General features: G+C 37.6%; 1 protein-coding gene across 4 annotated transcripts in view; it reads left to right on the top strand.

Moving 5' to 3' along the window:
* MLLT10 (MLLT10 histone lysine methyltransferase DOT1L cofactor) overlaps window positions 1-25490 on the top strand; it is a 215874-nt gene that overhangs the window by 121438 nt on the left and 68946 nt on the right. For all 4 annotated transcript variants that reach the window (XR_005722521.1, XM_040248590.1, XM_040248589.1 and 1 more), the window contains exon 10: window positions 24606-24858. Coding sequence is in view for 3 of the 4 variants with exons in the window: in XM_040248590.1 (XP_040104524.1) it covers window positions 24606-24858 (253 nt within the window). In the remaining variant the exon portion in view is untranslated. The remainder of the gene's footprint in view (window positions 1-24605; window positions 24859-25490) is intronic.

Genomic DNA, 25490 nt, shown 5'->3' with positions numbered 1-25490 from the left:
ACCAGTTTGGCTATGAATTTCTATAATCTTAAATTGTTAGCTTTTGGATTCAGTGAATCCATGTTTCATTCTGCTTCCTGACCTGCATGCAGGTTTCTCAGGAGGCAGGTAAGGTGATCTGGTACCGCCATCTCTCTAAGAATTTTCCACAGTTTGTTGTGATCCACATGGGCAAAGGCTCTCACGTAGTCAAGGAAGCAGAAGTAGATGTTTTTCTGGAATTTCCCTGTTTTTCCTATGATCCAGTGGATGTTGGCAGTTTGATCTCTGGTTCCTCTGCCTTTTCTAAATCCAGCTTGATCATCTGGAAGTTCTCGGTTCATGTACTGCTTAAGCCTAGCTTGAAGGATTTTGAGCATTCCTTGCTAGCATGTAAAGAAAGAAAGAAAGGAAGTGAAGTTGCTCAGTTGTGCCCTACTCTTTGTAATCCCATGGACTGTAGCCTACCAGGCTCCTCCATCCATGGAGTTTTCCAGGCAAGAATACTGGAGTGGGTTGCATTTCCTTCTCCAGGAAATCTTCCCGACCCAGGGATTGAACCCCAGTCTCCTGTGTTGTAGGCAGACGCTTTACCGTCTGAGCCACCAGGGAAGTCCAAGGAGGCTAGCGTGTAAAGTGAGTGCAGCTGTGTGGTAGTTTTGAAACCGTTTATCTCAAACTGGGACTTGAACTCATGTGCTGGGACTCAGACCTAGTCAAAAGCCAGTTTGCGACTTGAACCCAGCCAAAACTCTGCTTGGGACTCGAACCCAGCCAAAACCCACAGTAGTTGCTTTCAGGACCTAATGAAGCTCAGATTCTTGATGTCTCATCACTGAAAGAATTCAGTAAGAGACAAAGTGATAGGTAAGAAATAGATTTATTCAGATTCAAAGGGAAGCACACTCCACAGACAGAGTGTGGGCCATTGCACAGGGCAAGGGCAGCCGTGAAATGTGGTTTGGTTAGTTTTTATAGGCTGGGTAATCTCATATGCTTGAGAGTTGGCTTTGGACAGGGAGGCCTGGAGTGCTGCAGTCCATGGGGTCGTAAATAGTCAGACATGACTGAACTGAACTGAATTTCATATGCTAATGAGTAGGAGGATTATTCCACTGATTTTTGGGAAAGTATGGAGATTTCCAGGATTTAGGCCATTGCCCATTCGTTGGTCTTTTGACAGTGAGTTGGAAGTGTCATGGCACCTCTGGGTGTGTCATTTCACTTACTGATTGAGGATCAAGATCTAGTCTTTTCAGCCATCTTGATCCCATTTGATTCTAATTTTTTTGTGTGTCCTTGGGCTGTGTCATTCTTTGAAAAGTTGTGCCTTGCCCCTTTCCTTCCTGTTACATTTTGAACATTCTTTGGCATTGCCTTTCTTTGGAATTGAAATGAAAAGTGACCTTTTCCTGTCCTATGACCATTGCTGCATTTTCTAAATTTGCTGGCATATTGAGTGCAGCACTTTTAACAGCAATTTTAGGATTTCCAATATCAAAGGCTGGAATTCATCACTTCCACCTGCTTTGTTTGTAGTAATGCTTCTTAAGGCCCACTTGACTTCACACTCCAGGATGTCTGGCTCGAGGTGAGTGAGCACACTGTTGTCCGGGTCAGCCATTATGACCTTTTTTGTATAGTTCTTCTGTGTTTTCTTGCCACCTCTTCTTTCTCTCTACTGCTTCTGTTAGGTCCTAGCTGTTTCTGTCCAAGATTTCTTGTGCCCATTTTTGCATGATATGTTACCTTTGTATCTCCAGTTTTCTGGAGACATCTCTAATCCTTCCGATTCTACTGTTTTCCTATATTTCTTTGCATTATTTACTTAAGAAGGCTTTCTTATCACTCTTTGGTAATCTCTGGAACTCTCCATTCAGTTGGTATTTTTCCTCTCTTTTGTCCCTTTGCTTCTCTTCTTTTCTCAGCTATTTGTAAGTCTTCCTGAGAGAACCATTTTAAAAACAAGCACCTAAGAAGGCTATAGTAGACCTGAAATATGAGCCAATTCAACATTATGAAGATTGATAAAATTTTCACACAATAGTAGGATACAAATTCTGTTCAAGTTCCCTCCCATAGACTGTAAACAAGGAGACACTAGAACTTACCTGGGGACATAAAACAAGGTGCAAACATTTCCTGGTCTAAAGGTATTGAAATTGTACAGAGTCTGTTCTTTTATCACTGTAATTATGTTAGAAATAAATATCAAAAGATATTTTAAAACAACCCACGTATTTTCAAGGGCAATGTGACATTTACCAAGAGAGATCTTTGACTTAGCCGTCAAAAGCCTCGATAAAGTTGGACTGAAAAAAAAACAGAGTGATTGCAGAGAAGAAAGCATTTAAATGAGAAATTAGTATCAAAGTGAGAAATTAATATTAAGGATACTTTAAACAAAACCCCATGCATTTGGAAATTAAATGTCCACTTTTAAATGATGGGTGGTGTATCTAAAAAGTGAGAGCAAGGAAAATTAGAAAATATTTGTAATAGAATAAAAATGAGAAGATAATTCACCAGACTTTATTGCATGCTGCTGAAACTGCTCAATGCAATTAAATACAGTGTGGAGTCTTGAATAAGGTAGGAAAACAAATAATGGACACTGGCATGAAGTTTTGTGAAATTTGAACAAAGTCTGTTCAAATTTTTTATTAACTTTATAATATCATATCACTTGTTAATTTCCTGTGTGTGTTTTAAACAATATGGTATTTCTTTATATTTTAAGAGTTGGATTAGAAGGTTCAAGTCTCATTCACCTAGGGTTCAGTTGTGATGTACATTCTTTTCAGTGGTTTTTAGCAAATGTGTAATGATATGTATCCACCACTACAGAATCATTTCACTAACCTAAAAATACTGTTTTTTATCTATTCATTCCTCTGTCTTCCTAAGCCCTGACAACCACAAAAATTTTTAATGTCTCTATAATTTTGCCTTTTTCAGAATGTCATTTGGTTGGACTCATGTAATATGTAGCCTTTTCAGACTAGAGTTTTTTCAGTTAGTAATGTTTTTTTGGGCTCCAAAATCACTGCAGATGGTGACTGCAGCCATGAAATTAAAAGACCCTTGCTCCTTGGAAGAAAAGTTGTGACCAACCTAGATAGCATATTCAAAAGCAGAGACATTACTTTGCCGACTAAGGTCAGTCTAGTCAAGGCTATAGTTTTCCCTGTGGTCATGTATGGATGTGAAAGTTGGACTGTGAAGAAGGCTGAGCACCGAAGAATTGATGCTTTTGAACTGTGGTGTTGGAGAAGACTCTTGAGAGTCCCTTGGACTGCAAGGAGATCCAAACAGTCCATTCTGAAGGACATCAGCCCTGGGATTTCTTTGGAAGGAATGATGCTGAAGCTGAGACTCCAGTACTTTGGCCACCTCATGTGAAAAGTTGACTCATTGGAAAAGACTCAGGAGGAAAAGGGGATGACCGAGAATGAGATGGCTGGATGGCATCACTGACTCGATGGACGTGGGTCTGAGTGAACTCTGGGAGATGGTGATGGACAGGGAGGCCTGGCGTGCTATGATTCGTGGGGTTGCAAAGAGTCAGACATGACTGAGCGACTGAACTGAACTGAACTGAATGTACATTCAAGATTTGTGTATCTTTTCAAGGCTTGATAGCTGAATTTTTTCTACAGTTGAATAATATTCCATTGTCTGAACACTGCATTCACCTACTATAGAAGGACATCTTGGTTGCTTCCAGATATGGATAGAGCTGCTATAAATATCCATGTGGAAGTTTTAGTGTGGACCCAATTTATCACCTCCTTTCAGTAAAAAACTGGGAGCGTGATTACAGAATTACAAGATCAGTTTTTTTTCATTTGGGTTTTTTTCTCCCTCATTGGCTGCATCTCATGGCATATGCGATCCTATTTCCCTGATCAGGGATGGAACTTCCTTTGAAAGCTTGGAGTCTTAATTGCTGGACCATTAGGGAAGTCCCTGTTTTTTTTTTTTCTTTTTTTGGATTTTGTTTGTTTCTTTTTTTTTTTTGTTTTTTTGTTTTGTCTCACCACACAGCTTACGGGCTGTTAGTTCCCTATTGACTAAGTGAACCTGGGCCCTTGGCAATAGAAGTGTTGAGTCCTACCACTAGACTACCAGGGTATATTCCCTCATATGTTTAGTTTTGTAAGAAATTGCCAAACTGTTTTCCAAAATGGCTGAATCATTTTGCATTCCTATCAGCAAAGAGTAACAGTTTGTTTTACTCTACATCTTCCCTAGCCATTGGTGTTATTTTAATACTGTTTAAATTATATCTGCTGACATAAGATCTAGAGCATATATCTTTTCTTATGGTTTTTTGTCATTTGTATGTATTTTTTGGTGCTGCTGCTGCTGTTAAGTCGCTTCAGTCTTGTCCGACTCTGTGCGACCCCATAGACAGCAGCCCACCAGGCTCCCCTGTCCCTGGGATTCTCCAGGCAAGAATGCTGGTGAGGTGTCTGTTAAGATTTTTTGCCGTTTTAAAAATCACATTGGTTGTTTTCTTATTGTTAACTTTCTTGAGTTCTTTATATGAGATACAGTCTTTTTTATCAGATATGTCTTTTGTAATTATTTTGTGCCAGTCTGTATTATATCTTTTTATTTTCTTGACAGTGTCTTTTGCAGAGTAGAAGTTTTCCATTTTACTTTTTTCTTTTCATTTCTTAAAAATCCCACTTTAAGGAAATCCAGTTTACCATTTTTTTCATTAATAGTTTATGCCTTTGGTGTTGTAGCTGAAAAGCTATCACCAAAACAAGGATTATCCTGTTTTCTCTTATGTTATTTTTTTAACAGTTTTATCAGTGCAGTTCAGTCACTCAGTTGTGTTCTACTCTTTGTGACCCCATGGACTGCCTCACTCCAGGCTTCCCTGTCTACCACCAACTCCTGTAGCTTGCTAAAACTGAAGTCCATCGAGTCGATGATGCCATTGAACCATCTCACCCTCTGTCATCCCCTTCACCTCCTACTTTCAGTCTTTCCCATCATCAGGGACTTTTCCAATCAGTCAGTTCTTCGTCTCTGGTGGCCAGAGTATTGGTGTTTCAGTTTTAGTATCAGTCCTTCCAATGAATATTCAGGACTGAATTCTTTTAGGATGGATTGGTTTTATCTCCTTGCATTCCAAGGGACTCTCAAGAGTCTTCTCTAGTAACATGGTTCAAAAGCATCAATTCTTCATGGGTCAGCCTTCTTTTATGGTCCAACTCTCACATCCATACATGACTACTGGAAAAACGATTGCTTTGACTATATGGACCTTTTTTGGCAGTGTAATGTCTCTGCTTTTTAATGTGCTATCTAGGTTGGTCATAGCTTTTCTTCCAAGGAGTAAGCATCTTTTAATTTCATGGCCGCAATCACTATCTGCAGTGATTTTGGAGCCCAAGAAAATAAAGTCTCTCACTGTTTCCATTGTTTCCCCATTTATTTGCCATGAAGTGATGGAACCAGATGCTGTGATCTTAGTTTTTTTAATGTTGAGTTTCAAGTGAGATCTTTCACTCACCTCTTTCACTTTCACAAGACATTCTTGAGTTCCTCTTCCATTTCTGCCGTAAGGAATGCATCATCTGCGTATCTGAGGTTACTGATATTTCTCCTTGCAGTCTTAATTCCAGCTTGTGCTTTATCCAGCCCAGCATATTTGCATGATGTACTCTGCATATAAGTTAAATAAGCAGGGTGACAATATACAGCCTTGGCATACGCCTTTCACAATTTGGAACCAGTCTGTTGTTCATGACAAGTTCTAACTGTTGCTTCTTGACCTGCTTACAGATTTCTCAGGTGGCAAGTCAGGTACCCTGGTATACTCATCTCTTTAAGAATTTTCCACAAGGCTCTGGCATAGTCAATAAAGCAGTAGTAGATGTTTTTCTGGAATTTTCTTCCTTTTTTGATGATCCAGAGTATGTTGGCAATTTGATCTATGCTTCCTCTGCCTTTTCTAAGTCCACCTTGGACATCTGGAAGTTCACAGTTCATGTATTGTTGAAGCCTGACTTGGAGAATTTTGAGCATTACTTTGCTAGCGTGTGAGATGAGTGCAATTGTACAGTAGTTTGAACATTCTTTGGTATTAACTTTCTTTGGGATTGGAATGAAAACTGACGTTTCCAGTCCCGTGATCGCTGCTCCGTTTTCCAAATTTGCTGGCATATTGAGTGCAGCACTTAACAGCATCATCTTTTAGGATTTGAAGTAGCGCAACTGAATTCCATCACCTCTGCTAGCTTTGTAGTGATGCTTCCTAAAGCCCGCTTGACTTTGCATTCCAGGATGTCTGGGTCTAGGTAGGTGATCCACCCCATTGTGGTTATCTGAGTCATGAAGATCTTTTTTGTGTAGTTCTTATGTGTATTCTTGCCACCTCTTCTTCATGCCTATCTTTGCATGAAATGTTCGCTTGGTATCTCTAATTTTCTTGAAAAGATCTCTAGTCTTTCCCATTCTATTGTTTTCCTCTATTTCTTTTCATGGATCACTGAGGAAGGCTTTCTTATCTCTCCTTGCAGTTCTTTGGAACTTGGCATTCAAATGGCATATCTTTCCTTTTCTCCTTTCCCTTTGGTTTCTCTTGTTTTCTTAGCTATTTGTATGGCCTCCTTGGACAACCATTTTGCCTTTTTGCATTTCTTTTTCTTGGTGATGGTGTTGATCATTGCTTCCTGTACAATGTCACAAACCTCTGTCCATAGTTCTTCAGGCATTCTGTCTGTCAGATCTGATCCCTTGAATCACTTCCACTGTATAATCATAAGGGGTTTGATTTAGGTCATAGCCGAATGGTCTAGTGTTTTTCCCTACTTTCTTTAATGTAAGTCTGAATTTGGCAATAAGGAGTTCATGATCTGAGCCACAGTCTGCTCCTGGTCTTGTTTTTGCTGACTGTATAGAGCGTCTCCATCTTTGGCTGCTAAGAATATAATCAGTCTGATTTCAGTATTGACCATCTGGTGATGTCCATGTGTAGAGTCATCTCTTGTGTTGATGGATTTTTGCTTTGACCAGTGCATTCTCTTGGCAGAACTATGTTAGCCTTTGCCCTGCTTCATTTTGTACTCCCGTGTCCAAACTTGCCTGTTACTCCACGTGTTTCTTGACTTCATACTTTTGCATTCCAGTCCCCTATAAAGAAAAGGACATCTTTCAGTTCACTGATTCTTAAAATGTCGATGTTTACTCTTGCCATCTCCTGTTTGACCACTTCCAATTTACCCTGATTCATGGACCTAACATCACGGGTTCCTATGCAATATTTGTTCTTCACAGTATCAGAGTTTACTTCCATCAGCAGTCGTGTCCACAGCTGGGCTTTGTTTTCGCTTTGGCTCCACCCCTTCATTGTTTCTGGAGTTATTTTCCAGTCTTCTCCAGTAGCATATTGGGCACCTACTGAGGTGTTCATGTTTTAGTGTCATATCTTTGACAGCTCACAGTGAATGGTATCGGATTCATGATCTCAGAAGATTAAACTTCAGGACCAGGAACCAGGCTTGATCACTCGAGCTTTTGTATTGCAGAGTTTTATTAGAGTATAAAAAGGGACAGAGAAAGCTTCTGACATAGACATCAGAAAGGGGATGGAGAGTGCACCCCTTGCTAGTGTTAGCAAGGGAGTTATATACTTTTTTAATTGGTTATTACAATAAATCAAAAGAATGTCTCGGGTTTGTGAACATTTTACCAAACCCAGTCCCACAATTTACATTTTAGGGTAGCAGGATTACAATTTAATAATAGATAGATCCTACCAGACCCATTCCCATAAGATACATTCTAATATATCAAGATTAATCTCAAGGTTTTCAGGAAGGAGAAACTGTCTTCAAGCAGGATACATTGTTGTTATATAATCCCTAGTACAGAGTTTAAACTGAATTGTGTAATCATCAGTTCCAGGCTTAAAGAAAAAAAAACAAACAAACTTAGTTTTATGTGACTAAGGATATAGAGGAAAAAAAGTTTGTCCTTTCCTCCTCCTAGAGAACCCCAAACCCCTTTCTTCTCCTCGGGGACCCTGGACTTCTTATCAACCTACCTAGGAATTGACTCTCTCATCTTTTTGCCTTTTCATACTGTTCATGGGCTTCTCAACGCAAGAATACTGCAGTGGTTTGCGATTCCCTTCTCTAGTGTACCACATTTGGCAGAACTCTGCACCATGACTCTTCTGTCTTGGGTGGTCCTACACTGCATTGCTCATACGTTCATTTTGTTAGACAAGGAGTTTTAGAAACTCTTTATAATGAGTTTCTTAGTTTTCTATTATACATTTAAGTTTGTAGTCCATTTTGAGTTCATTTTTGTAAGGGATATGTCTTCTGTGTCTAGATTCCTTTTTTTTTTTTTTTTTGGTTTTATGTGCATATTTAATATTATAGCACCATTTGTTGAAAAGCTTGTCTGTATTTCATTGTATTACTTCTGTGATCAGTTGACTGTTTGTGTGGATCTATTTCTGAGCTATCTGTTCCATTAATCTATTTGTCTAGTCCTTCATCAATACTGTGATGTCCTGATTACTGTAACTGTATAGTCAGTCTGAAATTGAGTTAATATCAGTGCTCCAACTTGCCTTTCAATATGCATTGGCTATTTTGGGTCTTTTGCTTCTTCTTGTGTAGAATCAATTTCTCAGTAGTGTCACACACACAGAAATGCTGGAATTTTGATTCAGTATGTTTAGATCTGTGGATGAGGTTGGGACATTTTGATGATATTGGCAACTTATCTATGAAGTTGGGAAAATTCTCCATTTACATAGTTCTTTAATTTTGTTCATCAAAGTTTTGTTTCTTCCTCATACAAACCTTCTACATATTTAGTTAGATTTAACCTAAGGATTTATAATTTCAAATTCAGCTTGTTTTTTCCTGGTATATAGGGAACCAGTTTCCTTTTTTACGTTAACCTTATTCTGAAACCTTGCTATAATCACTTTTTTTTTTAAGGCTTGTTGCTTTCATTTTAGTGTGAAGTCAATTTGTATATCAAGGGAAAAAAATCGGGTGATGGTTGAATAGGTAGCATTTTTCCTTTCTCAGTGTCACATAACATAATTGTACATATGTAATTAACATGTTTTAGACTTGACTAAATACAACATTTTCTTTTTCCCTCATTTTTTCAAAAATTGTTTTCCCGTTTATTACAACGTATTGAGTGGAGTTCTGTGTGCTATACAGTAGGTTCTAGTTGGTGATCTATTTTAAATAGAACAGTGTTGTCTGTGTCAATCCCAGACTCCCATATAGTTATTTGTTCTTTATTGGGAACTGCTGGCAGATGAAAGGATCTCTTTGGATGCCATATCTTAAAATGCATCTTTGTGATAAAAGGAGTTAGAAGAATGAGACTGGTTTATGGAAATAGGCAAGAATATAGGCTTCTGGAACAGTTTGGAGGTTCCTTAGAAAACGAAGACTAGAGGTTACCAGATGGCCCAGTAATCCTATTCTGGGCGTGTATCTGGAGGAAAACTTGGTTTAAAAGTATACATGTACTCCATTGTCCATTGCAAGACCTTTTAGAACTAACACCAAAGAAAGATGTCTTTCATTATAGGGGACTTGAATCCAAAACTATGAAGTCAAGAGATACCAGGAGTAACAGGAAAGTTTGGACTTGCAGTACAAAATGAAGCAGGGCAAAGGCTAACAGATTCTCCCAAGAGACTGCACTGGCCAAAGCAAAAACCCTCTTCCATCAACACAAGAGATGACTCTACACATGGACATCACCAGGTGGTCAACACTGAAATAAGATTGATTATATTCTTAGCAGCCAAAGATGGAGAAGCTCTGTACAGTCAGCAAACACAGACTGGGAGCTGACTGTGGCTCAGATCATGAACTCCTTATTGCCAAATTCAGACTTAAAGAAAGTAGGGAAAACCACTAGACCGTTCGGCTGTGACCTAAAACAAACTCCTTATGGTTATACAGTGGAAGTGACAAATAGATTCAAGGGATTAGATCTGATAGAGTTCCTGAAGAACTATGGACGGAGGTTTGTGTCATTGTACAGGAAGCAATGATCAACACCATCCCCAAGAAAAAGAAATGCAAAAAGGGCAAAATGGTTGTCTGAGGAGGCCTTACAAATTGCTGAGAAAAGAAGAGAAGAGAAAAGAGAAGCTAAAGGCCAAAAAGAAAAGGAAAGATACACCCATCTGAATGCAGAGTTCCAAAGAATAGCAAGGAGAGATAAGAAAGCCTTTCTCAGTGATCCATGCAAAGAAATAGAGGAAAACAATAGGATGAGAAAGACTACAGATCTCTTCAAGAAAATTAGAAATACCAAGGGTACATTTCATTCCTTGGAAGAAAGGCTAGTACCACCCTAGACAGCATATTAAAAACCAGAGACATTATTACTTCACCAACAAAGGTCCATCTAACTCAAAGCTGCGGTTTTTCCAGTAGTCATGTATGGATGTGAGAGTTGGGGTATATATAGAAGGAAAGCTGAGTGCTGAAGAATTGATGCTTTTGAATTGTATTGAAGAAGACCCTTGCGAGTCCTTGGACTTCAAGGAGATCCAACCAGTCCTTCCTAAAGCAAATCAGTCCTGAATATTCATTGGAAGGACTGATGCTAAAGCTTAAACTCTAATACTTTGGCCACCTGATGTGAAGAAGTGACTAATTGGAAAAGACCCTGATCCTGGGAAAGATTGAAGGTGGGAGGATAGGGGAAGACAGAGAATGAGATGGTTGGATGGCATCACTGACTCAATGGACTTGAGTTTGTGAAAGCTCCGGGAGTTGGTGATGGACAGGGAAGCCTGACCTGCTGCAGTCCATGGGATCACAGAGAGTTGGACACAACTGAGCGACTAAACTGAAGGGAACATTTCATGCAAAGATGGGCACAATCAAGAATGGAAATGAAAAAAAAAAAAAAAAGAATGGAAATGATATGGACCTAATAGAAGCAGAAGATATATCAAGAAAATCTGGCAAGAATTCACAGAAGAAGTATACAAAAAATATCTTAATGACTCAGATAACACAATGGTGTGATCAGTCACCTAGAGCCAGGCATCCTGGAATCCGAAGTCAAGTGGCCCTTAGGAAGCATCGCTATGAACTAAGCTAGTGGAGGTGATGGAATTCCTGTTGAGCTATTTCAAGTCCTAAAAGATGATGCTGTTAAGGTACTGCACTCAATATACCAGCAAATTTGGAAGACTCAGCAGTGGCCACAGGACTGGAAAAGGTCAGTTTTCATTCCAATGCCAAAGAATGCTCAGACCACCACACAGTTGCACTCATCCCACACAGTAGCAAAGTAATGCTCAACATTCTCCAAGCAAGTCTTCAGCAGAACGTGAGCGAGTTCCAGAAAAACATCTACTTTTGCTTTGACTATACCAAAGCCTTTGTGTGGATCACAGGAAAAAAGAGGTTGTAGACAATTGGTATAATTTCTTCTTTAAGTATTTTGTAGAATTCACCAGTGAACCCATCTGGACCTGGTGCTTCCTATAATTTGGTGGGTGTGGTTCATTATTGATTCAATTTCTTTAATAGCCATAGGCCTGTTCAGATTGTCTGTTTCTTTTGTTCTATGACTTTTAACAGTTGTGTCTTTCAAGAAATTAATCAGTTTTCAGTAGGTTATCGAATTTGTGAACATAGAGTTGTTCATAATATTCTTTGATTATCCTTTAATGGCTAAGTGTTGTGTAGTTAATTGTTCTCTCTTTTATTTCTGATATTAGCAGTTTGTGTCCTCCCTTTTTTTTCTTAGTTGTCCTGGCTAGAAATTTATCAATTTTATATATCTATTCAAACACGAGCTTTTGGTTCCATTGGTTTTTTTCTGTTGATTTTCTGTTTTCATTTCATTGATGTGTGCTTTTTCATTATGTCTTTCTTTCTGCTTATATTTGATTTAATTTGCTTTTTGTTTCTCGTTTCCTAAGGAAGAAGGTAAGGTTATTCATTTAAGATCTTTTTTTTCTAATACAGCATTCAACACTAGGGATTTCTCTGACAGTCCAGTGGTTAAGACTTCACCTTCCAATTCAGGGGGTGCATTTTCAGTCCCTGCTTGGGGTGCTAAGATCCCACATGCTTCATGGCCAAAAAAACAAAAACATAAAACAAAAACAGTATTTGTAAGAAATTTAGTAAAGACTAAAAAAATGTTTTTTTTTTTTGTTTTTTTTTTCAAAAAGAATTTAGTGCTATTAATTTCATTGTAAGAACTGCTTTTACTGCATCCCACAAAATTTGATGTTGTATTTTCATTGTTGTTTGGTTTATAATATTTAAAATGTTCTCTTGAGCTTTATGTTGTGTAGAATTGTGTTGTTTAATCTCCAGGCATTCTGGGATTTTTTTTTTTAAGCTCTCTTTCTGGTAATTTATTTCTTTCTTATATACATGGTGGTCTGAGAGGAGACATTATAAGATTTCTATTTAAGATTTGTTGAAGCGTGTTTTATGGTGCAAAATGTGATCTGTTTTGGTGAATGGATGTGCCATGTGAGTCTGGGAAGAATGTATATTTTGCTCTTATTGGATACAGTAGTCTGTAGATGTCAATTATATCCACCTGATTAATGATGTTGGTCAGTTCAAGTATGTCCTTACTGATTTTTTGCCTACTGGATTTGTCCAGTTCTGATAGAGGGATGTTAACAGGAGTGGTTTCATCTCTTGTAGTTCTATCAGTTTTTGCCTCATGTATTTTGATGTTAGGCAGAAACACATGAAAGATTTCTGTGTTATCTTATAGTCTTGATAACTTTATTGTTATATAATGTCAGTTTTTATTCCTGTTAACTTCCCTTGCTATGAAGTCTGTTCTGTCTTAAATACAGCTATTCTTGGATTGTTCAGATTAGTGATGGTGTGGCATATCTTCTTCCATTTATTGATTTTTTTTTCACATCCATTGATTTTTAATCACAGTGTGTCTCTATATTTACTGCACTTGAGTCTTGCTTTTTGATTCACTCTGACCATTTCTATCTTTTAATTGGTATATTTAGATCATTTATGTTTAGGGTGATTTATTGATACAGTTTAGGTTAGTATCTATGAAAGCCATTACTTTTTTGTTGTTGTTGTTCTTGGTCTTTGTTCCTGTTTTTGTCTTTCACATGTTATTTAACTTTTGTGGTTTTTATTGGATGTTTTATGTGATTTCTCTCAATTCTTAACATATCAGTTTTTTTTTTCCCCGCTTTCCTGGTTGTCCTCATGTTTGCGTATGTCTTTACAGTGTATCTAAGGCTACATTCAATAACACTATATACTATTTCATGGTAGTACAAGTATCTTATAATAACAAAGTATTCCCAATTTCTACCTCCTATCTTTTCTGTCAATACTGTTATTCATTTCATTTACACATGAGCCTACATAGCGTATGAATATATAAGTGAAGTGAAGTCACTCAGTCGTGTCCAACTCTTTGTGACCCCATGGACTGTAGCCTACCAGGCTCCTTTAGTCCATGGGATTTTCCAGGCAATAGTACTGGAGTGGATTGCCATTTCCTTCTCCAGGGGATCTTCCCGACCCAGGGGTTGAACCCAGGTCTCCTGCATTGTAGACAGATGCTTTACCGTCTGAGCCACCAAGGAAGTCCATGAATATATAACTATATATCAAATATATCATTGAGCAAACTATTAAAATCAATTAAGAATAAATAAGAAAAATCAATTATTTTACCTTCATTGATCATTCTCTGATGTGCTTCTTCATATAAATCCATGTTTCTGACCTGTTTCATTTTCCTTCTCTGAAGAATTTTTCACAGTTACTGCGAGGCAGGGCCACCAGTAACAAATTACCTCAGTTTTTGTCTTTGTCTTTCACTCTTTTAGTATAATTTTGCAGTGTGCAGAATTCTAGTTTTTTTCCCCCTCAACACTGAATATTTTACATCACTCTGTTGTTTGCATTGTTCCTGAAGAGAAGTCCGTTGTAATTCTTATCTTTGCTCCTTTGTAGGTAAAGCTGTCTACCTTGTGGGTTCTTTGAGAGTGTTTTCCGTTATCTTTGATTTTCTGCATTTTCAGTATGATGTGCCTATTTTTTTGTTTGTTTGTTTGCTTGCTTTTTGGCCTTTATCTTTCTTGGTATTCCCAGAGCTTCTTGGATCTGTCATTTGGTTTCTGGCTTTAATTTGGTTATTCCTTCAAAATTACTTGTGTTCCTTTGTTTTCCTTCTGTTACTCCCACTCCAACTGTGTTTATACCTTTTATAGTTGTCTTGTGATTCTTGGATATTGTTCTGTGTTTCTTAGTTGTTTTTTCTCTTTACTTCGTTTTTCGAAGTTTCTAGTTTCATATCCTCAATCTCTGAGATGCTTTTCTCAGCCTTCCTTGCCCAGTGTGCTGATGAGTACATCAAAGTCTTCATTTTTGTTACAGAGTTTTTAATCTCAAAGATTCTTTAATTTTTTCTTAGAGTTTCTTTTTCGTTTTTTGCTTACAATATCCATCTGTTGTTTGCATGCTGTTTTTTACATTAAAACCTTTAACATACTAATCATAATTTTAAAAATTCCTGGGCTGGTAATTCCCACAATCCTGCCATATCTGTCTCTGGTTCTGATGTTTGTTTATTCTTCTCATGCTGTATATGTGTCTTTTAGTGTGCCTTAAAAGCGAGTATGATAAGTAGCCCTTTTTAAATAATGTGATGTTAAGAGGGGCAGAAAGCATTCTATATTCCTGTGGTTAGTTCTCAGTCTTTTGGTGAGCCTGTGCTCCTGGACTGTGAACCATGAGTGATCCTCACCCTCTACCCTGCTTTGGGGTTGTAGTTGGATATTTCCCTTCCTCCACCTACTTGAAGCTCTGATACAACCCCAGCAGATGATGCTCTGGTAGAGTAGATTCCTGAGAACAGGTCTTACTAAGAAGAATAGAAAACCTTAGCATTTTTCAGAATCTTTCTTTCCCCTCTTCCCTAAGGGAAGCATGCATGTATTTTTTCTTCTGGTATTCACTATTAAGACTTGGGTAGGTATCCTGGAGGTGAAACTTGGAAAGTTTGAGGGCTTCCCTGTGATTGAGTCCTGAGTGTTTTTATCTCTCAGACTTGCACACGCTGAACCTTCAGCAATCTGTTAGTCACACTTGAGGTTTTCCTCCTCCGATCCTGGTTGCCATGGAGATTTCTGTTTGGCTATGCTGTGATCCTCTATATCTGTCTGTCACATTTTGGGGGTTTGCCCTGTGGCGTGACTTCTCTGACGCATCAATAAAGAGTTACTAACTTTTCAGTTTCTTATGCTTTTTACTTGTTAGGATGGGATGAAGGCTTCAAAGTTCCTTATTAAATGCTGACTAGAATCTAGAAGCGCTAGTATGGACATTTAAGGCTAAAAGCTTTGTTCTAAGCTCCACTTGTAAATTATGGTATTGGCATTTTGTATTTTCATTTTACTTATTTGAACAAATATCTTATGGCTTCCTTTTGATTTCTTGTTTGACTGTACGTTACTTAGAAGCATTTCATTTACTGTTGAAATATTTTAGAAATTTTTCACATCTTACTGACTTCTCATTCAGTACCTTTGTGTTGTAATTCATTTTCAATTTGTTTTTTTTAATGATACAGAACATGGATTATCTGTTTTTATGTGTGCTTTTTCAAAAGAATATTTATTTGTTCTGCTCTTACTTTATGAAGATTTTTTATAAATGTGAATTCATAGAATTAGGTCAAGTTGACTTACATTGCTTAAGTTCTTTATGTCCTTTATTTATTTTTATATTTTTGTTCTATTTGTTCAGTCAATTATTGAGAGAAGGAAATGAACCTCTCTTACTGTAACTGTACATTTTGTTATTTCTTTGTTTTTTTCTTTTCAGTTTTTGCTTCATTTATTTTGCAGGTCTCTTATTAGTTATAGAACATTTAGGATTCTTATATTCTCTTGATGAATAAACATCTTTATCCTGGTAATATTCCTTGTTTGAAATGTACTTTCATATTAATGTTATGAATTCAGATTTCTTTGAATTAGTGTCAGATTGCTATGTCTTTCCTGTGCTTTTAATATCTTTCTGTATTTATTGTTTAAATGGGTTTTTTTTGTAGGCAACGTGAAGTCTTGAATTTCTTTTTTCACTGTTATAATCTCTGCCTTTTAATGGGAGTGTTCAGGTAATTTGCATGTAATGTGATTATTGATATGGTTGTATTTAAATCTATCCTTTGTTAATCCTTTTTAATTTGTCCATCATTTTTCATTTTCTTTCTTTTTCCTCATTGACCATTTTTGGTGATTCCATTGTGGCTGATTAGTAATAATTTTTCATTGTGTTATTTTTATTGGTTGCTTTAGGGTTTATACATCTTTAGCTTGTCAAAGTCTGCCTTCAAGAAATATTACACTTTTTCACATACCACATAAGAACCTTGCAACTATATACTTTCATTCCTACCCTTTTTTCTTTGGACCTGTTTCTGTGATGTTTTAAAATTTTTACATGTTTTATGAACCTCACAATTGTTCCTATTTTTGCTCTAAATCATCGGTTACTTTAAAAAGAGACTTAAGTAATTAAAAAACCTTCTCTGTGCATCCATGTAGTTATTGTTTCTCGTGCTCTGAGCTTGTGTATTTCACATCTGCATTGTTGTCCTCCTTCCTAAAAGACCACCTGCAGGGTTTTCTATGGTGTTAACTGCTGGTGATTAGTTTTGTCAGCTTTTTAAAAAAATCTGTAAAGCAATTATTTTGCCTGTGTTTTTGCAAGATATTTTAGCTCACTTTAGAATTTTAGGTTGAAGATTTTACTCTTCTTTTTTTTACCTTACATCTTTTTCAGGAGAAATCTATTTTCATCCTTATCCTTGTTTCTTAGAACGTAGACATTTTCCCTCACCACCACCCCCCCAGCTGCTTTTATAGTTTCTTCTTTATTTTTGGTTTTTAGTGATAACTATATAATTATGATGTGCATCCATGGACTTTTCTTCTTATTTGTTATACTTGGAGTTAGTTGATCTGTAGGTTATATAGTTTTCATTAAAGTTTATAGGTTTATTCAAAGCACTTTTTCTTTTTTTCCCCTCTGCTATAATTATTTTAAAGTCCTTTCCTCCTTCCTTCTGTCCCCACAGCACCACCCCACCCACCCACCCCCTTTTTGGGGTACTATAGTAGCATGTAAATAAGGCTTCTTGATGTTGTCCCATAGGTCACTGACACGTTAAAAAAGTCTTTCTTCTTTGTGTGTCTCATGTTTTTATTTTAATTAAAATTTTTTATTGGAATATAGTTGATCAACAATGTTTTGGTAGTTTCAGGTGTATAGCGAAGTTAATTGGTTCTGCATATACATATGTACAGTCTTTCCAAGAGTTCTTTTCCCGTATAGGCCGTGACAGCGTATTGAGTAGAGTTCCCTGTGCTGTACATAGGTCCTTATCAGGCATCTGCTTTATATATAGTAGTGCATGTTTATCAGTCAGTCTCCCAGTTTATCCCTGTTTTCCTTTTCTCCTGGTAAGTTATATGTTTGTTTTCTACATCTGTGACTCTACTTCTGTTTTGTGAATTAAGTTCATTTGTGCCCTTTTTTATAGATTCCACAGATTAGTGATATCATGATATTTGCTTTCTGTGTCTGACTTACTTCACTCGGTATGACAGTCTCTGGTTCCTTCCATGTTGCTACAGATGGCATTATATTCTTTTTTTTTTTTTTTTTTAAGAAATATTCATGTTATCTGGATTGAACCCAGGCTCCCTGTATTGGGAGTGCAGAGTCTTAGCCACTGGATCACCAGGGAAGTCCCTATATTGTTCTTTTTTGTGGCTGAGTAATATACCATTGTCTCTATGTACCACATTTTCTTTATCCATTCCTCTGTTGTTGGACAATTGGATTATTTCTCTGTCCTGGCTATTGTAAATAGTGCTGCAGTGAACGTGGGATGCATGTAATTTTTCAAATTACAGTTTTCTCCAGGTATTTGCCTAGGAGTGGAATTGTAGGGTCATATGGTAGTTTTTTTTTTTTTTTTTCAAAAACCTCCATACCGTTCTCCATAATGGCTGTGTCAGTTTACATTCCTACCAACAGTGTAGGAGGCTTCCCTTTTCTCCAGACTCTCTCTAGCATTTACTGTTAATGGCCATTCTGACTGGTTTCAAGTGATACTTCATTGTAGTTGTGATTTGCATTTCTCTTAATAATTAATGATGCCGAACATCTTTTCATGTGCCTTTTGGCTATCTGTATGTCTTCTTTGAAAAGTGAAAGTCAGTCAGTGGTGTCTGACTCTTTGCAACCCCATGGACTATACAGTCCACAGAATTCTCCAGGCCAGATTACTAGAGTGGGTAGCTGTTCCCTTCTCCAGGGGATTTTCTCAATCCAGGGATCGAACCCAGGTTTCCCACATTGCAGGCACAGTCTTTCCCAACTGAGCCACCAGGGAAGCCCAAGAATACTGGAGTGGGTAGCCTACCCTTCTCCAGGGGATCTTCTCCAGGAATCAAACTGGGGTCTCCTGTGTTGCGGGTGGATTCTTCACCAGCTGGGCTACCAGGGACTCTGTCTTCATTGAAGGACGTACAGAAATGTCTATTTAGACCATCTGCCCAGTTTTTGATTGGGTTGTTTGTTTTTTTATATTGAGCTGCATGAGCTCTTTGTATATTTTGGAGATTAATGCTTTGTTGCTTCATTTGCAAGTATTTTTTTCCCATTCTGTGGATCTTTTTGTTTTGTTTACAGTTTCTGTGCTTCATGTTTGGTAGTGTCTGTGTTGTATTTTAAGAATTGGGCTATTGAAAAATTTGTGAATTTTATGAGAGGCTTGAATAGTACATCATTAAAAACACATTTAACCAACATTATTCTGTTTCATCATGTTGGTGGAAGGCATAGCTATGGTCGTTTTCATTCCCTCTGTGCCTCCTCTCCCAAACATGGATTATAGAGCTTTGTAGAATAAAACATAAGACAACTAACTATACCTTTAAAAACGTAACTGCCATTTCTTTGGATAACTCTGATAGTCTTTGACTAATTATGAATATAAAAATTTTGGTTTGAAGTTAGAAATATTTTTGTTCCTAATTAATGCTGTTTAGTAGGTATGTTGGTTTAATCTGAGGACTAATAATTATCGTTAGCTATGAAATAAAACTCAAACATGTTTTAAATGTCTCTCTGAGGACTAATACTTATAGTTAGCTATGAAACAAAAATCAAACATATTTTAAATGTCTATCCTGAAAGATTCATTAGGTTACCTATAAATCACAAAATGTTTATGCAGTTCTCTAAAGACTGTCACTATAGCCAGATAACCCATTTTACCTCTAGTAGAAATGAAAATAAGCAAGGCTATATTTACTTAGTTGAGTACCATTTGAAGTAGTTAATTTGTGTTTTATGGCCAATTATTTGAAAAATATGTATTTTTAAGCACTGTCATGGCTCTCAGAGCAGTGAGATGCTTATATCTAAGAGTTATGTAGGTTGTGAAACTGACTGAGAAAACAGAGGTTTGTGATGTTGGGAGCCTACTCATTGTGTTTCCCTTGGCTGTCCTCCTACCTACAGTTTTTTTCTCCACCTTCTTGGTTTTGATTGATTGTATGTTGTAATGGAACTCCACAGTGTCATACTATTTAAATAGCATGTTGTGAAACAAATACTCTTAAGTTACAAACTTGGCATTAAGGTAGAGGACTGTTTGAGAAAAACCTGTAGAGCCTTTTTTTTCCTTTTCTTTTTTTTCCCTTTTCATTATGTATAATTTTTTTAAGTGGTAGAATCTTTGGCTGAAAGTTTTTTCTTTCTGATTAAGAAAGCTGTGATATCTTTTGAAACTTAGGTGTTGAGGTTTATGAAAAATAAAATGTTATGATTAATTTATTACTACTTTGGTCACTAAAATTTGTGTAATTTTCATTAATTACTTTCTTTGTAATATCTTTTCTTCCAAATATCATGTTTTCATTGGATTTATGGACATTGTATAGTTATGGGGCAAGCAAGGATATCCTATTAAGTGACTCGGGAAGGATTGTTATTGTTTAGTTGCTAGGTTGTGTCTCTCTCTTTGTGACCTCATAGACTGCGGCATGCTAGGCTTCTACTATCTCCTGGAGTTTGTGCAAATTCATGGCCATTGAGTCAGTGATGCCATCCAATCATTTCATCCCTTCTACCTCCCTTCTTCTCCTGCCCTCCATCTTTCCCAGCATCAGGGTCTTTTCCAGTGCATTGACTCTTAGCATCAAGTGGCCAAAGTATTGGAGATTCAGTTTCAATATCAGTCCTTCCAATGAGTATTCAGGGTTGATTTCTTTAGGATAGACTGGTTGATCTCCTTGCAGTCCAAGGGACTCTCAAGAGTCTTCTCCAGCATCACAATTTGAAAGCATCAATTCTTTGGCTCTCAGCCTTCTTTATGGTCCAAGTCTTGCATCTGTACATGACTACTGGAAAAAACCATACCTCTGATTAGAAGGATCTTTGTTGGCAAAGTGATTTCTCTGCTTTTAATATGCTGACTAGATTTGTCATAGCTTTCTGTCCAGTGAGCAAGCATCTTTTAATTTTGTGGCTGCAGTAGCCATCTTCCTTTTTGCTTTCTGCAATTAGGGTGATGCAATCTGCATATCTGTGATTGTTGATATTTTCCCTCGCAATCTTGATTCCAGCGTTTGATTCGTCCAGCCCAGTGTTGCACATGATGTACTCTGCATATAAGTTAAGCAAGCGGGGTGACAATGTGCAGCCTTGATATACTCCTTTGCCAATTTTGAACCAGTCCATTGTTCCATGTCTAGTTCTAACTGTTGCTTCTTGACCTGCACACAGGTTTCTGAGGAGGCAGTTAAGATGCTCTGTTACTCCCATCTCTTTTAAGAATTTTCCACTGTTTGTTATGAGAGGGTTTAGTGTAATCAGTGAAACAGAAGTAGGTGTTTTTCTTGCTTTCTCCATGATCCTTTAAATGTTGGCAATTTGATCTCTGGTTCTTCTGTCTTTTTTAAATCCAGCTTGTACATCTCTATATTCACATACTGCTGAAACCTAACTTGAAGGTGATTCACTAGCCTTAATTTAGATGGATATGTGGAAACAGATAGCCTTTTTATTTTTATAGCTTTAATTACTAATTTTTGGTTGTGTTGTGTCTTTGTTGCTGCATGAGTTTTCTCTAGTTATGGCAAGTGGGGGCTACTCTTCAGTGTCAGTGCGCAGGCTTCTCTTTTTGCAGAGCAAAGGCTCTGGAGCATTTGCACTTCAGTTGTGTGACACCCAGACTCAGTATTGCTGCTCCTGGCCTCTAGACCAGAGGCTCGGGTAGATGTGGTGCATAAGTAGTTGCTCCCTGCATGTGGAATCCTTCTGACCCATGGATTGAACCTGTGTCTCCTGCATTGGCAGGCAGATTGTTTACCCCTTAGCCACCAGGAAACCTAGTCTATTTTTGTTGGTGGTATTCTACCCAGTTTTCTCTCCTTTTCCTTACTTGACACATAGAGTATTTGAATGAAGAACACCTTCAAAAGTCGTCTTTCAGTTCAGTTGCCCAGTCGTGTCCGACTCTGCGACCCCATGAATCACAGCACACCAGGCCTCCCTGTCCATCACCAGCTCCCGGAATTCACTCACACTCACGTCCATCAAGTCAGTGATGTCATCCAGCCATCTCATCCTCTGTCATGCCTTTCTCTCCTGCCCCCAATCTCTCCCAGCATCAGAGTCTTTTCCAGTGAGTCAGCTCTTCGTATGAGGTAACCAAAGTATTGGGAGTTTCAGCTTTAGCATCATTCCTTCCACTGAACACCGAGGACTGATCTCCTTTAGGTTGGACTGGTTGGATCTCCTTGGAGTCCAAGGGACTCTCAACAGTCTTCTCCAACACCACAGTTCAAAAGCATCAATTCTTTGGTGCTCAGCTTTCTTCACAGTCCAACTCTCACATCCATACGTGACCACTGGAAAAACTATAGCCTTGACTAGATGGACCTTTGTTGGCAAAGTAACGTCTCTGCTTTTGAATATGCTATCTAGGTTGGTCATAACTTTCCTTCCAAGGTGTAAGCATCTTTTTAATTTCATGGCTGCAATTACCATCTGCAGTGATTTTGGAGCCCAAAAAGATAGTCTGACACTGTTTCCACTGTTTCCCCATCTAATTGCCATGAAGTGATGGGACCGGATACCATGATCTTCATTTTCTGAATGTTGAGCTTTAAGCCAACTTTTTCACTCTCCTCTTTCACTTTCATCAAGAGGCTTCTTAGTTCCTCTTCACTTTCTGCCATAAGGGTGGTGCCATCTGCATGTTTGAGGTTATTGATATTTCTCCTGGCAATCTGATTCCAGCTTGTGCTTCTTCCAGCCCAGCGTTTCTCATGATGTACTCTGCATAGAAGTTAAATAAGCAGGGTGACAATATACAGCCTTGACGTACTCCTTTTGCTATTTGGAACCAGTCTGTTGTTCCATGTCCAGTTCTAACTATTGCTTCCTGACCTGCATATAGATTTCTCAAAAGGCAGGTCAGGTGATCTGGTATTGCCATCTCTTTCAGAACTTTTCACAGTTTATTGTGATCCACATAAAGCAGAAATAGATGTTTTTCTAGAACTCTCTTGCTTTTTTGATGATCTAGCGGATGTTGGCCATTTGATCTCTGCTTCCTCTGCTTTTTCTAAAACCAGCTTAAACATCAGGAAGTTCAGGGTTCACGGATTGCTGAAGCCTAGCCGGCTTAGAGAATCTTGAGCATTACTCTACTAGCATGTGAGATGAGTGCAGTTGTGCAGTAGTTTGAGCATTTTAAAGTCTTCTTTAGATGACTTTTAAACTTCATTAGGGTCAGATGAGTGGTATGGAAAACCTCAAAATCAGCTCGAATTATTGGGGGAAAAATATTTGAAAAGGAAATTTCAGGCGATTTCCAAAGTGAGTTATCTGGATGGGAAAGGTTCACATTTCTGAGGTCATCCATGCAGTTTAATCAGCTTAAATATGATTGGTTTGTTAAATGGGAGTTTGTTTTCTCTTGAAACATACTTTAAAAACTTTGTTCTTATTTGTGTATTATAGTTTATTACAACAGTGATTAATTTTTATGAGATAATATTATGTCTTTTGTATTTGATGATGAAAATCTGTTCTTGGGTGTGATGTTATGGGATGGGTGTAGCACCAGGGAGGCACGTAGCAGAAAAGTAATAGTAAAGAATATTTGGTTTTCAGAACATTTGAAGTTTTCTCTTGTTACTTTCTTTGAACATTGATTTGCTAAAAATTATTTGGTAACCTGATTTTATCGTTGTCATTTTCTCGTTTTTTTGAATTTATCTGATGTTTTGTATTGAGTAGTTGTTATGTTTGGGAAATTTCAGTTTTGCATATTTTCAGATTTTTGACTTGTGTTCCATCAGAGATTTCAGGTAGATGTATTAGAAGAGTATTCATTTATTCAACAGAAATTTAGGTCTAGTTATAGTCCAGGCACCAGTTTAACAATGACAACACTCTTTGGATGAAACAAACCTTTCATTTCAAAGCATGTTGATTAATTTACATCTGGCATCATACTTTCATAGTTATTTAATTGGTCATTATTTGCACACACCTTATATTAAAATGGTTATTAAAAACTGAAAACCATTTACTCAGTCTTTATCTGGCCTCCCCCTTCCCCCACAACTAAATATAGGGGATGATTGAGAATCAGTTACATCGTATAATTGTACTTTTAATATTTAGAAATCTTAACTGCAAAATGTAACTGTTTCCTTTACTTAATACTCGGAAAAAACGGTGTCTGTTTCAGGGGTTTTAAGCTTTCCCTTTTCAAAAGTAGCCTTCACCTCAATTTTAAAAGTTCTTGCTCTGACCTATGCTGCTGCTGCTGCTGCTAAGTCGCTTCAGTTGTGTTCGACTCTGTGCAACCCCATAGACGGCAGCTTCCCCCCGTCCCTGGGATTCTCCAGGCAAGAACACTGGAGTGGGTTGCCATTTCCTTCTCCAATGCATAGAAGTGAAAAGTGAAAGTGAAGTCACTCAGTCGTTTCCGACTCTTAGCGATCCCGTGGACTGCAGCCCACCAGGCTCCTCTGTCCATGGGATTTTCCAGGCAAGAGTACTGGAGTGGGGTGCCATTGCCTTGGTCCTTACAATCTCATGGATGTGGCCCACTAATGAAATCGTAGCACCTTGCTTCTTTCTAGGTGTTGCCTTCCTGTTCTGAGCACTAAAACTGGTTTAAATTTCATGTCTAGAAGTGGAATGTCCTTGTTGAAAATGATGCTTCCTGAGAAACAAATATCTGTATTGCTTACTCTGAGTCACTAAATAAAACAACTAATAGGTACTTTTACTAATTGCTGCAGTTTGATGCTCAAACGGCTATGTTATAAATTATATTTTTAAAAGAAATATTTATACCAGATTCCAAACTTTTGCTTGATTTTCTTAGGCAGACTGAGTTATTTTTATAGCTGAAGTTTTCGTATTTTTATTTTACAAGTCCAATAATTATTTATTATTAATGTACCATCTTCTGCTTGTAGACAAATTGTAATAAATTCTTTTTCCTTTTACTTCCTTTCTCAATCAAAATGTTAGACTTATACAAGCACTAGTAGCAACTCTATATCTGGATCCTTGAAGCGCTTGGAAGATACTGCAGCTCGATTTACGAATGCAAATTTCCAGGAAGTCTCTGCTCACACTACTAGTGCAAAAGATGTTTCAGAGGCTAGAGGGTCAGAGGGCAAAGGGAAGAAATCTTCAGCTCACAGCTCAGGTCAAAGGGGAAGAAAGCCTGGTGGAAGAAATCCAGGAACGACTGTATCAGCTGCTAGTCCTTTCCAGCAAGGTATTACTTATGATGTTTTAGTTGAAATACTTGTTCTTATGATGATCAATAGTAGTTAAGTTTTATAAATGAATTTACTTTTTCCTTTTAACTGTTGGATAATAGAGGTTATTTTATGATTAGTTGCTGTACTAAGATTACTTCAAAGACTAATATTCCTCCTTAAAATGTTCCTGGGACCTTCGCTTTCCTTTTGTGTTATGACCTGTGCTTCTAAAGTTGAACTGTAATTTTTTTAAATGTTAAAATAGATGTGGAATAAAGTTAAAAGTTTGGGGCGAAAATAAAAGCTGGAGTTTTCCTTTCCTTTATGCTCAATAGAAAAGTCATTCTATTTTATAAATTGCTTTTATTTATCTTTCCCAGTTGAACACTAGAACTGTATACATTTTTAGTAAGTGAACAAGTACTGAGTAATTTTTAGGGGAGCTAAATAGTTTTCAGTAAATAATGATTACTGATATTAATGCATTTATTATGAAGCTTGACATTTAAAGTAGACATTTACTCAGCCTACATAAGTTAAGTGTTAGTCACTCTTTGCGACCCCATGGACTGCAGCCCACCAGGCTTCTCTGTCCATGAGATTTTCCAGGCAAGGATACTGGAGTGGGTTGCCATTTCCTTCTCCA

The sequence above is a fragment of the Oryx dammah genome, unplaced genomic scaffold (assembly GCF_014754425.2).
Source record: "Oryx dammah isolate SB20612 unplaced genomic scaffold, SCBI_Odam_1.1 HiC_scaffold_10, whole genome shotgun sequence".
Taxonomy (NCBI): domain Eukaryota; kingdom Metazoa; phylum Chordata; class Mammalia; order Artiodactyla; family Bovidae; genus Oryx; species Oryx dammah.
Note: the sequence above shows the minus strand (reverse complement) of the source record. Positions and strands in the feature narration are given on the sequence as shown.